The 15684-nt window shown below is 41.3% G+C and overlaps 1 protein-coding gene across 1 annotated transcript in view; it reads right to left on the bottom strand.

Annotated features, from left to right (window-relative positions):
• kcnq3 (potassium voltage-gated channel, KQT-like subfamily, member 3) overlaps positions 1–15684 on the bottom strand; it is a 438332-nt gene that overhangs the window by 30683 nt on the left and 391965 nt on the right. The window contains exon 12 of the mRNA XM_073043231.1: positions 9761–9787. Coding sequence (XP_072899332.1) covers positions 9761–9787 — 27 coding nt within the window. The remainder of the gene's footprint in view (positions 1–9760; positions 9788–15684) is intronic.

Below are 15684 nucleotides of genomic sequence, written 5' to 3'. Positions count from 1 at the left end.
TGTGTCCAAAAGATTTTCTCTCATAGTAAAAGCTGCTTCAGCAGAATACATGATGGAATCAAGCTAAACTAAAAATGGATAAGAGAGGCTGTTGAGGTCTCGTACAGTCTACGCAGATTGTGGAAGGTGCAGCAGTCACAGTTACAGGTAAATTATAGGAGTCTGACTAATACTCCAATCTCTCTCTGCTTGGCTGAATTAAATTTATAAATTTAAATTTGTGCAATCATTGATGAACCTATGTATCCCATTATCCTGTGATGAAGTCATTGAAATACCAGCAGGAGGTGTTCTTATTCTACCCTAATTTATTGTTCAGTAAATATTCAGCAAGTAGATCTGATGCACAATTCAGTCACTTGCTTCAGCTAACAATCAAATAACTTTTCTAAATATCACTGAAACAGAAAGGTTCTTCACTTGTCATTTCAAATCAGATGTGAAAAGAAATACATATTGACTTAACTAGATGGAGTAAAATTGCTGCAGGTCTATTTGCTGTATTGAAGGAACATTGGAATTGTGATCAGTCTGATGTTAAAACTTTGTTTCCCTGAGAGTCATAAAGCACTACAGAGAGAAACAGGCCCTTCAGTCCATCTAGTCTGTACCAAACTATTATTCTAAGGTGACAAAAGGTTGCTGTATCCAAGCCAACAACAAACATTGATTGAAACTGTTAGAATATGAACTCAGAGGAGCTGACACCTTATAATACTAATCATCATGGTTTTGAATTTATGCACTATTGAAGGATCTTGGGGAAAGGATTTTGACCTTAACAACACACTAACAGTTAAAATGTTGTTAAGACTGACATCATTGGATTCATCTTAGAAAATATAAGCTGAAACTTCAGATTATTCTGGTTGATTGGGTTATAAGATCATAAGGCCATAGGATAGAGGAGCCGAATTAAGCCATTTGGTCCATCAAGTTTGGTCTGCCATTTCATCATACTGATCCCTTTTCCCACTCAGTCACAACCTCCTGCCTTCTCCACGTATCCCTTCATGTCAAGACTAGTCAAGTATCTATCAAGCTCTGCCTTAAATATACGTAAAGTGTTGGCTTCCACAGCTGCCTGTGCAAGAAATTCCACAGATTCACCACTCTCTGCCTAAAGAAATTCCTCCTCATCTCCATTCTAAAAGGATAACCCTTTATTCTGACACTGTGTCAATAGACAATAGACAATAGACAATAGGTGCAGAAGTAGACCATTCGGCCCTTCGAGCCTGCACCACCATTCTGAGATCATGGCTGATCATCTACTATCAATACCCGGTTCCTGCCTTGTCCTCATCTCCCTTGATTCCCCTATCCATAAGATACCTATCTAGCTCCTTCTTGAAAGCATCCAGAGAATTGGCCTCCACTGCCTTCCGAAGCAGTGCATTCCAGACCCCCACAACTCTCTGGGAGAAGAAGTTTTTCCTTAACTCTAAATGACCTACCCCTTATTCTCAAACCATGCCCTCTGGTACTGGACTCTCCCAGCATCTGGAACATATTTCCTGCCTCTATCTTGTCCAATCCCTTAATAATCTTATATGTTGCAATCAGATCCCCTCTCAATCTCCTTAATTCCAGCGTGTACAAGCCCAGTCTCTCTAACCTCTCTGCGTAAGACAGTCCAGACATCCCAGGAATTAACCTCGTGAATCTACGCTGCACTTCCTCTACAGCCAGGATGTCCTTCCTTAACCCTGGAGACCAAAACTGTACACAATACTCCAGGTGTGGTCTCACCAGGGCCCTGTACAAATGCAAAAGGATTTCCTTGCTCTTGTACTCAATTCCCTTTGTAATAAAGGCCAACATTCCATTAGCCTTCTTCACTGCCTGCTGCACTTGCTCATTCACCTTCAATGACTGATGATCAAGGACTCCTAGATCTCTTTGTATTTCTCCCTTACCTAACTCGACACTGTTCAGATAATAATCTGCCTTCCTGTTCTTACTCCCAAAGTGGATAACCTCACACTTATTCACATTAAACGTCATCTGCTAAGTATCTACCCACTCACTCAGCCTATCTAAGTCACCCTGAATTCTCCTAACATCCTCATCACATGTCACACTGCCACCCAGCTTAGTATCATTAGCAAACTTGCTGATGTTATTCTCAATGCCTTCATCTAAATCATTGATGTAAATCATAAACAGCTGTGGTCCCAATACTGAGCCCTGTGGCACCCCACTAGTCACCACCTGCCATTCCAAGAAACACCCATTCACTGTTACCCCTTGCTTTCTATCTGCCAACCAGTTTTCTATCCATGTCAATATCTTCCCCCCAATGCCATGAGCTCTGATTTTACCCACCAATCTCCTATGTGGGACCTTATCAAATACCTTCTGAAAATCAAGGTACACTACATCCACTGGATCTTCCTTGTCTAACTTCCTGGTTACATCCTCGAAAAACTCCAATAGATTAGTCAAGCATGATTTGCCCTTGGTAAATCCATGCTGGCTCAGCCCAATCCTATCACTGCTATCTGGATATGCCACTATTTAATCTTTAATAATGGACTCTAGCATCTTCCCCACTACTGATGTTAGGCTGACAGGACAATAGTTCTCTGTTTTCTCCCTCCTTCCTTTCTTAAAAAGTGGGATAACATTAGCCATTCTCCAATCCTCAGGAACTGATCCTGAATCTAAGGAACTTTGGAAAATGATTACCAATGCATCCGCAATTTCCAGAGCCACCTCCTTTAGTACCCTAGGATGCAGACCATCTGGACCTGGGGATTTGTCAGCCTTCAGTCCCATCAGTTTACTCATCACCGTTTCCTTCCTAATGTCAATCTGTTTCATTTCCTCTGTTACCCTATGTCCTTGGCCCATCCATACATCTGGGAGATTGCTTGGTCCTGGACTCCATCGCCATTGGAAACATTTTCTCCACATCCACTCTATCAAAGCCTTTCAACATTTGATAGCTTTCAATTAGGTCATGCCTCATTCTTCTGAATTCTAGTGAATACAGGTGGAGGTGGAGGATTACAAATACCTGGGGATACGAATTGACAATAAACTGGACTGGTCAAAGAATACTGAGGCTGTCTACAAGAAAGGTCAGAGCCATCTCTATTTCCTGAGGAGACTGAGGTCCTTTAACATCTGCCGGACGATGCTGAGGATGTTCTACGAGTCTGTGGTGGCCAGTGCTATTATGTTTGCTGTTGTGTGCTGGGGCAGCAGGCTGAGGGTAGCAGACACCAACAGAATCAACAACCTCATTCGTAAGGCCAGTGACGTTGTGGGGGTGGAACTGGACTCTCTGATGGTGGTGTCTGAAAAGAGGATGCTGTCCAAGTTGCATGCCATCTTGGACAATGTCTCCCATCCACTCCATAATGTACTGGTTAGGCACAGGAGTACATTCAGCCAGAGACTCATTCCACCGAGATGTAACACTGAGCGTCATAGGAAGTCATTCCTGCCTGTGGCCATCAAACTTTACAACTCCTCCCTCGGAGTGTCAGACAGTCTGAGCCAATAGGCTGGTCCTGGACTTCTTTCCACTTGGTATAATTTACTTATTATCATTTCATTATTTCTGGTTTTATTTTGCTATATTTCTACTCTATTCTTGGTTGGTGCAACTGTAACGAAACCCAATTTCCCTCGGGATCAATAAAGTATGTCTGTCTGTCTGTACAGGCCCAGAACAATCAAACACTCTTCACATGATAAGCGTTCAATCCTGGAGTCATTTTCCTGAACCTCCTTTGAACCCTCTCCAGTTTCAGCACGTCCTTTCTAAGACAAGGGGCCCAAAACTGGTCACAATATTCCAAGTGAGGCCTCACCAGTGCTTTATAAAGCCTCAATGTTACATCCTTGCTTTTATATTCTAGTTCTCTTGAAATGAATCCTAACATTGCATTTACCTTCCTCATCACGGACTCAACCTGCAAATTAACCTTTAGGGAATCCTGCACAAGGACTCCTAAGTCCCTTTGCACCTCAGATTTTTGAATTCTCTCTCTATTTATTTTAATTTCCCTTTCAAGGTCATTATAGTACTTAATATTATTTAGAAAGTAGTCTACTCTTTTATTTCTTCAACTAAATTGCATGACCATACACTTCCTGACACTGTATTCCATCTGCCATTTCTTTGCCCACTCTCTTAATCTGTCTAAGTCCTTCTGTAGTAACTCTACTTCCTCAAAACTATCTGCCCTCCACCTATCTTCGTATCATCTGCAAACTTTGCAAAAAAGCCATCAATTCTGACATCCAAATCATTGACATATAACATAAAAATAAGTTATAGTTGGTCAGGTGACTTTGCAAAGGGCAAACAACTAGAGGTATTGAACTGGCCACACAGTCAGTTTTATAATTGTATCGTTTTGCTATACTCATTGCACACTTATTCACCACAATAAAACAAAAGAGGCCTCTGGGCTTTATACCTCTGTATTGAGGCAAGAGCAGCACCATATTTTAAATCAACTAAAAGCATGAATAGCCATTTAATTACCTGAGTTTTTATTGAAAAGGAGCAATAAATTACAATAGCAGTTCAGAAATTTGGTATTCTGTGGCAAACAACTCACTTCCTGACACTCTAAACCCTTTACATTATCTTTAGGGAAAAGTCAGGAGTGTGATGGAATTACATCCCACTTGTCGGGCTGAATACAGTTCAGAGATTAATTACTTGGTAGGCTCTTTGGAAGATGTCACCAGAATCACAGAGGAAAAGGCTGGAGTATTGAGAGGTTGAATTAGGGATTTGAAAATGCACTATTTCAACTAGAGAAAGGTAAGGTGATCCAAGAATGATTAAAAAATACAGAACATTGTAGAAAGTGAGTATCAAGTCTAGAGGTACAGTCAATAGACAATAGGTGCAGGAGTAGGCTATTCGGCCCTTTGAGCCAGCACCGCCATTCACTGTGATCATGGCTGATCATCCCGTTCCTACCTTCTCCCCATATTGCTTGACTCCGCTATCTTTAAGAGCTCTATCTAACTCTTTCTTGAAAGCATCCAGTGAACTGGCCTCCACTGCCTTCTGAGGCAGAGCATTCCACAGATCCACAACTCTCTGGGTGAAAAAGTTTTTCCTCAACTCCGTTCTACATGGCCTACCCTTTATTTTTAAAAGTCAAAAGGAGCACAATACTGGAAGTGGGAATCTTAACTGATATGGTGACACAAGAAGTGTTTAGGAAAGGCTACATAGTTATGAAGGAAATAGAGAGGACTCAATATGAAGAGTTAAAATCAGCTAGTTCCTGACAAGACTAAGTTGATGTAGGTAGGGTAAAACTGACATGAAGCACCGATAAACTATAATCCATATTTGGAGCCAGGTGTGATGAGTCAGAAGCAGTTTGAAGGGCACATTCATGTTTAATGAGCTGAAGAAAATATTTCTGTGAGAGCAAAGAAACAGGAGATTGACTAAATTGGTTGGAGCAAAGAAAAAAAACTGAGAAGGTAGAGATCAATATAACATCCAAACAAGTGTGGAGAAATGTAACTCAGGCCAGCAGTGAGACTGCTTGGGCCAGTTGGCAGTGTGCAGCTAAAACATCAGTGGACAGACGCTGATCGGCATAGAATGGCAACCTCGGGAATGTAATGGGAAGCTGATCAAAATTGTACCATAAGAGCAGAATTAGGCCATTCCGTTCATCAGGTCTGCTCCGCCATTTAATCAGAGCTGATTCGCTTTCCCTCTCAACCCCAATACAAATATACATTCAAATTGAATAGCAGATGGCAGATTCACTTGCCAAATTCGGCAGACTGGATTCTGGTGCTGCTATTGTGCTTTAATATCCATGTAAATTCAGAAATTCAGCCACTATTTTCTTTAATATAAAGGGTGTAATGGTCACTGAAGAAACAGAAGGGCAAAGCCAGCAAGTGGCAATTTAAACTAGGAACTTATCTTAGTTAGGCCTTACATTGTGGAAGAAAGGAGAGAAAGAACAAGTAAGTTTCATGCAAAGCAGTGTGCAATAGAGAGAGCTGGATGTTTAGGACAACGAGTGACCCGTTATTGAGAGTTGTGGAATACATGTAGTATTATGATCTTAGGACCATATAACCATATAACAATTACAGCATGGAAACAGGCCATCTCAGCCCTTCTAGACCATGCCGAACGCTTAACTTCCACTTAGTTCCACCTACCTGCACTCAGCCCATAACCCTCCATTCCTTTCCTGTCCATATGCCTATCCAATTTTTTTTTAAATGACAAAATCGAATCTGCCTCTACCACTTCTACTGGAAGCTCGTTCCACACAGCTACCACTCTCTGAGTATAGAAGTTCCCCCTCATGCTACCCCTAAACTTTTGCCCCTTAACTCTCAACTCATGTCCTCTTGTTTGAATCTCCCTTACCCTCAATGGAAAAAGCCTATCCACATCAACTCTATCTATCCACCTCATAATTTTAAATACCTCTATCAAGTCCCCCCTCAACCTTCTACATGCCAAAGAATAAAGGCCCAACTTGTTCAACCTTTCTCTGTAACTTAGGTGTTGAAACCCAGGTAACATTTTAGTAAATCTTCACCGTACTCTCTCTATATTGTTGACCTCTTTCCTATAATTCGGTGACCAGAACTGTACACAATACTCCAAATTTGGTCTTACCAATGCCTTGTACAATTTTAACATTACATTCCAACTCCTATACTCAATGCTCTGATTTATAAAGGCCAGCATACCAAAAGCTTCCTTCACCACCCTATCCACATGAGATTCCACCTTTAGGGAACTATGCACCATTATTCCTAGATCACTCTGTTCTACCGCATTCCTCAATGCCCTACCATTTAACATGTATGTCCTATTTTGATTAGTCCTACCAAAATGTAGCACCTCACACTTATCAGCATTAAACTCCATTTGCCATCGTTCAGCCCACTCTTCTAACTGGCCTAAATCTCTCTGCAAGCCTTGAAAACCTACTTCATTATCCACAACGCCACCATCTTAGTATCATCTGCATACTTACTAATCTAATTTACCACCACATCATGCAGATCATTAATGTATATGACAAACAACATTGGACCCAGTACAGATCCCTGAGGCACTCCACTAGTCACCGGCCTCCAACCTGACAATGTATGATATATTAGTTTTCTGATATCTATTAGGGTATCAGCAGGTACTGTAGCTTCCTTCTTCCATGAACAACCCTTTCCATCTGCCTTCCTTGTCAATTAAAGGTAACAAGGATCATTACTAAAAAACAAATGCATCATGTATTATGTGAGTACAATGGGTCATCATTAGAGTATTCTTTTCCAATGGCCCAGGCACAGATTCATCCAATAGACAGTAACGTGGACAGTGAATTTTATGCTTCCATAGGTATGAACTTGGGCTTCTGAAAAGGCATCAGTAACTGAACTATAATTACTTCCACAATTTGCCCATGTGGCATAGGAGCAGAATGATCCATTGAATTTGACCCATTGAATCAGCTCCGCCATTCCATCATGGCTGATTTATTATCCCTCTCAACCCCATTCTCCTGACCTTCTCCCCATAACCTTTGATGCCCTGACTAATCAAGAACCCATCAACCTCCACAGCAGTCTAAGGCAATGAATTTCACAGATTCACCACCCTCTGGCTAAAGCCACAATCGGCATTGCACTTAATAAAAAAAGTAGCCAACATCATTAACAGACAGAGTCAATGACCCCTTGAATCTCCTACCCAGTTACAAGCCCTTCTTACCCATCACCTATCAGCTTGTACTCCTTCCCCCCCTTCTGATTATTCTGCCTTCTGCGTCCTTCCTTTCTAGTGCCAACGAAGGACCTTGCCCCAAAATGCTGACAGTTTATTCTCTTCCACAGATGCTGCCTGACTTGCTGTCTTCCACCAGAATTTTGCATGTGTAACTTCTTGATGTACCTAAATGTTACTTGCATTTACTGGAAGTAATGACTGCAATAAAGTGGACCAACTGTATCACCATAATGCCCCTTCCTTGCTATTAAATAAGTGGGTAAAGATATTATCATTTGAAACATACTAAAGTCTTATGGGTTTTGCAGTGTAAATGCAAGAATATTGTTCCCTCTAAAAGCAGATCCTGAAACTAAATATTAATCTCAAAATAAAGTTATTCATTCAGGACTGAGATAGTAAAGTTACCCATTTGGAACTGAGATGTAATTTCTTCACTCAGAAGGTGGAGAATCCTTCAAATTCTCTATGGCAGAGGCGGTAGAGATTCCTTATCTCTAACTGATTTATGGATATTATAGGAACAAAGTAAATGGGGTTAGTACAGGAAAGTTGTTATGACTGTACAGAATGTCAGAAGGGATAGCAGCCGAGTCCCATTTCTTTGTTCCTGTGTATCGAGGTTATCAATGGGGGTCTTGATTGGATTGTAGATGTTGGATGGAAGTCTTCCTGTAAGGGATGGCATAGCTTATCCGCTGATGACTTGCTCAACCAAGATATCTAGGCCTACACTCTTCTCTGAATTCTAAGTGCCTTTTCCTGACTCAAGGACACCGTTGGAACAAACCAGAGAGCAAGATAGGATGGGAAGCAATACTTACATCGCGGCAGTCTGTTACAAGTGATAAAGCTGGCATGCCTCATGTTGCTATCAAAAGCCCAGTGACCTTTGGGATTAATACAGTTCAACTGTTTTGGCTGCCAACAACTGGGATGTATGTGTTAAACATAACATCTTCTACATGGACAAGAGAGGAACTATTTACAGGTCAGGCATCATGAACCAACAGTCTGTAACCACACAGCTGGAGTCACCTATCACATCACAGAAGCAACATCCATGTACCTGGACAGCAAAATCATATTGAGTTCATTGTTAAGAAACTCAAGGAACAGGACAGGCATTGGTAGTAACTGTTGGATTCAACGTGGGTCATCAGTATAGTAAATTTTTGAAAGTACCTTGATGAACCAATTATATCTTGCTTTACCTTAACCTGCAAGTAAGTCAGCATTCCTTTTTACTAATCTTACTTATTCATAATCTATCTTTATCATCACGATACTCCCTTTCTGGTACAGTTCTAATATAATCTGATTCTGCCCAGGGATAAACACACTACAGAAATACTTATATTCTATCCTGGAGAGGCAAGCATTTTAATACTTCTGCCACTGCTTCAAGCAGAACCATAGATGCTGGCAATGATACACACCAAGCCTAACTTTGTTGCTCCTAGCTCTCTCCCAATTATTGTCAGCTTTGACGTATATGTTCATGCTTTGCATAATCTAAACTTTATTGCTTGGAAATAGTAAATATAAAATACTTCACCCTACAGTTAATAATGACAGAATTTTCTCCCAGCATACACATAGCATTATTATTTGGTATCTGTTTCTAATTCACCATTCCTTATTTATAATAAAAATGTTTGCTTACAACACTGTGCCGTGATAACTTTTGGCACTCGTATTTAAGTGAATATTCAAAATTGAAAATATCCTTGGGATCAATGTGAAGGAATTCTGCTAGCAGGTTGCTTAGTCGCAAGCTGCTGATGCTGAATGCAATTGCCCTTGTGGGTCCTCCACATTCTGCAGTATGATTGGCACCTAATAAGTGAAATCCATTTGTTAAGGATATTAAAAATCATAGAAGATTGTAAGAAGTTACCAAATGAAGCCTAACCTCTGTAACCAGCAGTCTTCCATTAAGTAGATTTTATATACTTTCATTAATCAAACACTGAAAATGAAAAAAAGTGAGAAAGATCAACAAACCTGGTAGCTTCATCCCCTTGATCTTTTCTTTAGAATTAACAAAGGGGAAAAAAAGACAGTATTAATGCATTAATCTACAATCAGCTATAGACTGAGATTTTTTTAAAGTTTAAAAATAAAAATACAACTATTGCACAGAATAGATTTTGTATCTTCCATTCAATCATTCAACAAAATAATCTCAATAAGCATAAGTCATTCCTGTCTGTGAAGTACACTATAAATATTCATTTCCTATCTATCATACAGAATTCATGCAGTTGGATAGGTTTCCAATCGCATGCCAGTTTTTAAAATAAACCGGGTTGTCAATGACAGACTACTCACATGTTAGACCTCTTGGAACATATTGTGAAGAGTTGCAACACAACTTGCATACAGATTTGATAAGGAGGTTTTGAGAATGTTTTTTTGCTGTGCTCTAATGTTCACAATTATCCAAAATTGCTCCTCCCAGCCATAGGTCATCAAGAGGGCCACAGATAAGGAGGTCAGCAATTAATGTACAAGGAGGTGTGAAAAGTCAGATAACCTTTGCTATTTAACTTGCTATGGGTTGAATTGACAGCTTCATTGCAGGAGGCCAGGCAACATTTAATGCTCCACAGTTGAGGCAAGGAAAGCTGAATATTAATCTGAATATGAACAAAAAGGTGATTTCAAAAAAAAAATCAATTAGGTCAAAATATTTATAAGATGCTCATTCCTTGCTGAGTTGAAGTTCTTTTGATGCCTGGTACCAGCAAGTCAGTAATAGCAACAGAGCACCATTCACTTACATGGAGGGGTGCTGAATGTAATCATCTGGTTCGTGCAGCAGACATCTTACCTTCAGCTTACACTTGTACCTCTGGAAGAGGCTTCAGACAAAATTTCCACCCTTAATGGGGAATTATAGAGCATCTCCTACAACTTTGGCTGAAAGGGATTATCAGAGTTCAGGTCTAGACTGAAGTTTGAGATTTCCTATTTATCTTGCATCTCTTTGAACAAGTACATCAATCCAGTTTTGGAAGTTCAATAAAACTTTAAGTGAACTCTGATGCATCATTGAAGAGAATAAAGATGACTCATAACACTCTCACTCTCTCTTTATTTTCTTTCTGATGCTCATGCACTGAGATTTACTCAGCCTGTGTTGCCGATCAGTCCTGCACTCTTCAATTGCCACTACAAAGCAAAGGTGAGAGGGAAATCGAGGGAAAACTGCACTGATTGGAACAAGTCTCCTGGAATAGTAAGAAGCTGCTGGTGTTATGATTAACAACATTTTCCTGATTTCACATATACAATATAAAAGCTTGAAATATAATGCAAAATATAGCGTGGTTATTTATTTGCATGCTCTGAGGTTGACGTTTGTGTCAATTTTTCACTTCTGCCAAAACCATTTGCATTTTATTGTAACCTTTACTAGTGGTTTCAATCCCTGCACCCATATTCACATGGTCTACTCACCCAGTCGACACAGATAGTGTCCAATCTGTGAGTAATAAACGCCTCACACATGAGCAGCCCTCCTTGGCAGCACTGGAGGACGATGCACACAGCAGGCAGTGAGGATTACAGTATCTGCAGGTCACAGTGCACCAAAAGGCACTACTCCTTCACTGCCTTTCGAGCAAACCTTTAGTAGTTCCCTTCAAACATTCCCCTCTAGCTATTTCAGGCACTTTAAATAGCTGTCTTGGAATGTTTTGACAGTTTAATTCTTAGTCATAGAATCAAGCAGCATGAAATAAAATCTTGGCCCCACTGTGCCAGCCTATACTAATCCTATTTTCCAGAATAGGCCTGCAGCCTTCTATGCCATAACATTTCAAGTGCTTATCCAAATACTATTTCAGTTTTGTGGGAGTATCAGCCTCCACCACCCCCAGTGGCAGTACACTGCAGATTTCAGCCACTTTTCCTGAAGGATGTTTCTCCTTAAACCTATGCCTTACCTCCTCTAAGGGGAAGTTTCAAACTTCCTATACACCTCACATTTTGTATACCTCAATCCAGTCACCCCTCAGTCCTCTCTGCTTCAGAAATTCTGGTTCAAGGAAGCCCCTCTTACTTCTTTCAGCCTCTCCGTTTACATCTAGATACTCGAGCACAAAGAAGCACAAATGTACAGATGCTTCTGGTGAGAACTTTCTAATTTCCAACACCATGGCTATAGGAATCAATTAGAAACATAGAAAATAGGTGCAGGAGTAGGCCATTCGGCCCTTCAAGCCTGCACCGCCATTCAGTATGATCATGGCTGATCATCCAACTCAGAACCCTGTACCTGCTTTCTCTCCATACCCCCTGATCCCTTTAGCCACAAAGACCATATCTAACTTCCTCTTAAATATAGCCAATGAACCGGCCTCAACTGTTTCCTCTGGCAGAGAATTCCACAGAGTCACCACTCTCTGTGTGAAGAAGTTTTTCCTCATCTCGGTCCTAAAAGGCTTCCCCTTTATCCTTAAACTGTGACCATTCGTTCTGGACTTCTCCAACATCGGAAACAATCTTCCTGCATCTAGCCTGTCCAATCCCTTTAGAATTTTATACGTTTCAATAAGATCCCCCCTCAATCTTCTAAATTCCAGTGAGTATAAGCCTAGTCGATCCAGTCTTTCTTCATATGAAAGTCCTGCCATCCCAGGAATCAATCTGGTGAACCTTCTCTGTACTCCCTCTATGGCAAGAATGTCTTTCCTCAGATTAGGGGACCAAAACTGCACACAATATTCTAGGTGCGGTCTCACCAAGGCCTTGTACAACTGCAGTAGAACCTCCCTGCTCCTGTACTCAAATCCTTTTGCTATGAATGCCAACATACCATTTGCCTTTTTCACCGCCTGCTGTACCTGCATGCCCACCTTCAATGACTGGTGTACAATGACACCCAGGTCTCGTTGCATCTCCACTTTTCCTAATCGGCCACCATTCAGATAATAATCTGTTTCCCTGTTCTTGCAACCAAAGTGGATAACCTCACATTTATTCACATTAAATTGCATCTGCCTTGAATTTGCCCACTCACCTAACCTATTCACACCACCCTGCATCCTCTTAGCATCCTCCTCACAGCTAACACCGCCACCCAGCTTCGTGTCATCCGCAAACTTGGAGATGCTGCATTTAATTCCCTCGTCTAAGTCATTAATATATATTGTAAACAACTGGGGTCCCAGCACTGAGCCTTGCGGTATCCCACTAGTCACTGCCTGCCATTCTGAAAAGGTCCCGTTTACTACCACTCTTTGCTTCCTGTCTGCCAACCAATTCTCTATCCACATCAATACCATATCCCCAATACCGTGTGCTTTAAGTTTGCACACTAATCTCCTGTGTGGGACCTTGTCAAAAGCCTTTTGAAAATCTAAATATACCACATCCACTGGCTCTCCCCTATCCACTCTACTAGTTACATCTTCAAAAAATTCTATAAGATTCATCAGACATGATTTTCCTTTCACAAATCCATGCTGAATTTGTCCGATGATTTCACCTCTTTCCAAATGTGCTGTTATCACATCTTTGATACCGACTCTAGCATTTTCCCCACCACCGATGTCAGACTAACCGGTCTATAATTCCCCGGTTTCTGTCTCCCTCCTTTTTTAAAAAGTGGGGTTACATTAGACACCCTCCAATCCTCAGGAACTAATCCAGAATCTAAGGAGTTTTGAAAAATTATCACTAATGCATCCACTATTTCTTGGGCTACTTCCTTAAGCACTCCTCGATGCAGACCATCTGGCCTTGGGGATTTATCTGCCTTTAATCCCTTCAATTTACCTAACACTACTTCCCTACTAACATGTATTTCCCTCAGTTCCTCCATCTCACTAGACCCTCGGTCCCTTACTATTTCCGGAAGATTATTTATGACCTCCTTAGTGAAGACAGAACCAGAGTAGTTATTCAATTGGTCTGCCATGTCTTTGTTCCCTATGATCAATTCACCTGTTTCTGACTGTAAAGGACCTACATTTGTCTTGACCAATCTTTTTCTTTTCACGTATCTATAAAAGCTTTTACAGTCAGTTTTTATGTTCCCTGCCAGCTTTCTGTCATAATCTTTTTTCCCTTTCCTAATTAAGCCCTTTGTCCTCCTCTGCTGGTTTCTGAATTTCTCCCAGTCCTCAGGTGTGCCACTTTTTTTTGCTAATTTATATGTTTCTTCTTTGGACTTGATACTATCCCTAATTTCCCTTGTCAGCCACGGGTGCACTACCTTCCCTGGTTTATTCTTTTGCAAAACTGGGATGAACAATTGTTGTAGTTCATCCATGCGATCTTTAAATGCTTGCCATTGCATATCCGCTGTCAACCCTTTAAGTATCATTTGCCAGTCTATCTTAGCTAATTCACATCTCATACCTTCAAAGTTACCCTTCTTTAAGTTCAGAACCTTTGTTTCTGAATTAACTATGTCACTCTCCATCTTAATGAAGAATTCCACCATATTATGGTCACTCTTACCCAAGGGGCCTCGCACGACAAGACTGCTAACTAACCCTTTCTCATTGCTCAATACCCAATCTAGAATGGCCTGCTCTCTAGTTGGTTCCTCGACATGTTGGTTCAGAAAACCATCCCACATACATTCCAAGAAATCCTCTTCCTCAGCACCCTTACCAATTTGGTTCACCCAATCTATATGTAGATTGAAGTCACCCATTATAACTACTGTTCCTTTATTGCACGCATTTCTAATTTCCTGTTTAATACCATCCCCAACCTCACTACTACTGTTAGGTGGCCTGTACACAACTCCCACTAGCGTTTTCTGCCCCTTAGTGTTATGCAGCTCTACCCATATCGATTCCACATCCTCCAGGCTAATGTCCTTCCTTTCTATTGCGTTAGTCTCCTCTCTAACCAGCAATGCTACCCCACCTCCTTTTCATTCCTGTCTATCCTTCCTGAATATTGAATATCCCTGGATGTTGAGCTCCCATCTTTGGTCACCCTGGAGCCATGTCTCTGTGATCCCAACTATATCATATTCATTAATAACTATCTGCACATTCAATTCATCCACCTTGTTACGAATGCTCCTCTCATTGACACACAAAGCCTTCAGGCTTGTTTTTACAACACTCTTAGCCCTTATACAATTATGTTGAAAATGGCCCTTCTTGCTTTTTGCCCTGGATTTGCCTGCCTGCCACTTTTACTTTTCACCTTACTATTTTTTGCTTCTACCCTCATTTTACACCCCACTGTCTCTCTGCACTTGTTCACATCCCCCTGCCACATTAGTTTAAAGCCTCCTGAACAGCAGTAGCAAACGCTCCCCCTAGGACATTGGTTCCAGTCCAGCCCAGGTGCAGACCGACCTGTTTATACCGGTCCCACCTCCCCCAGAACTGGTTCCAATGCCCCAGAAATTTGAATCCCTCCCCCTTGCACCATTTTTCAAGCCACGTATTCATCTGAAATATCCTCCTATTTCTACTCTGACTAGCACGTGGCACTGGTAGTAATCCAGAGATTATTACCTTCGTGGTCCTACTTTTTAGTTTATCTCCTAACTCCTTAAATTCACCTTGTAGGACCTCATCCCGTTTTTTACCTATATCGTTGGTACCTATGTGCACCACGACCACTGGCTGTTCACCCTCCCATTCCAGAATGTCCTGCAGCCGCTCAGAGACATCCTTGACCCTTGCACCAGGGAGGCAACATACCATCCTGGAGTCTCGTTTGCGGCCGCAGAAATGCCTATCTATTCCCCTTACAATCGAATCCCCTATCACTATAGCTCTCCCACTCCTTTTCCTTCCCTCCTGTGCCGCAGAGCCACCCATGGTGCAATTAACTCGGCTGCTGCTGCCTTCCCCTGATGAGACATCTCCCCTAACAGTATCCAAAACAGTATATCTGTTTAGGAGGGAGATGACCCCAGGGGACTCCTGCACTACCTGCCTACTGCT

This window comes from Hemitrygon akajei, chromosome 1, assembly GCF_048418815.1.
Source record: "Hemitrygon akajei chromosome 1, sHemAka1.3, whole genome shotgun sequence".
Lineage (NCBI taxonomy): Eukaryota > Metazoa > Chordata > Chondrichthyes > Myliobatiformes > Dasyatidae > Hemitrygon > Hemitrygon akajei.
The sequence above is the reverse complement of the archived record's forward strand: the minus strand, read 5'-3'. Positions and strand labels throughout refer to the sequence as shown.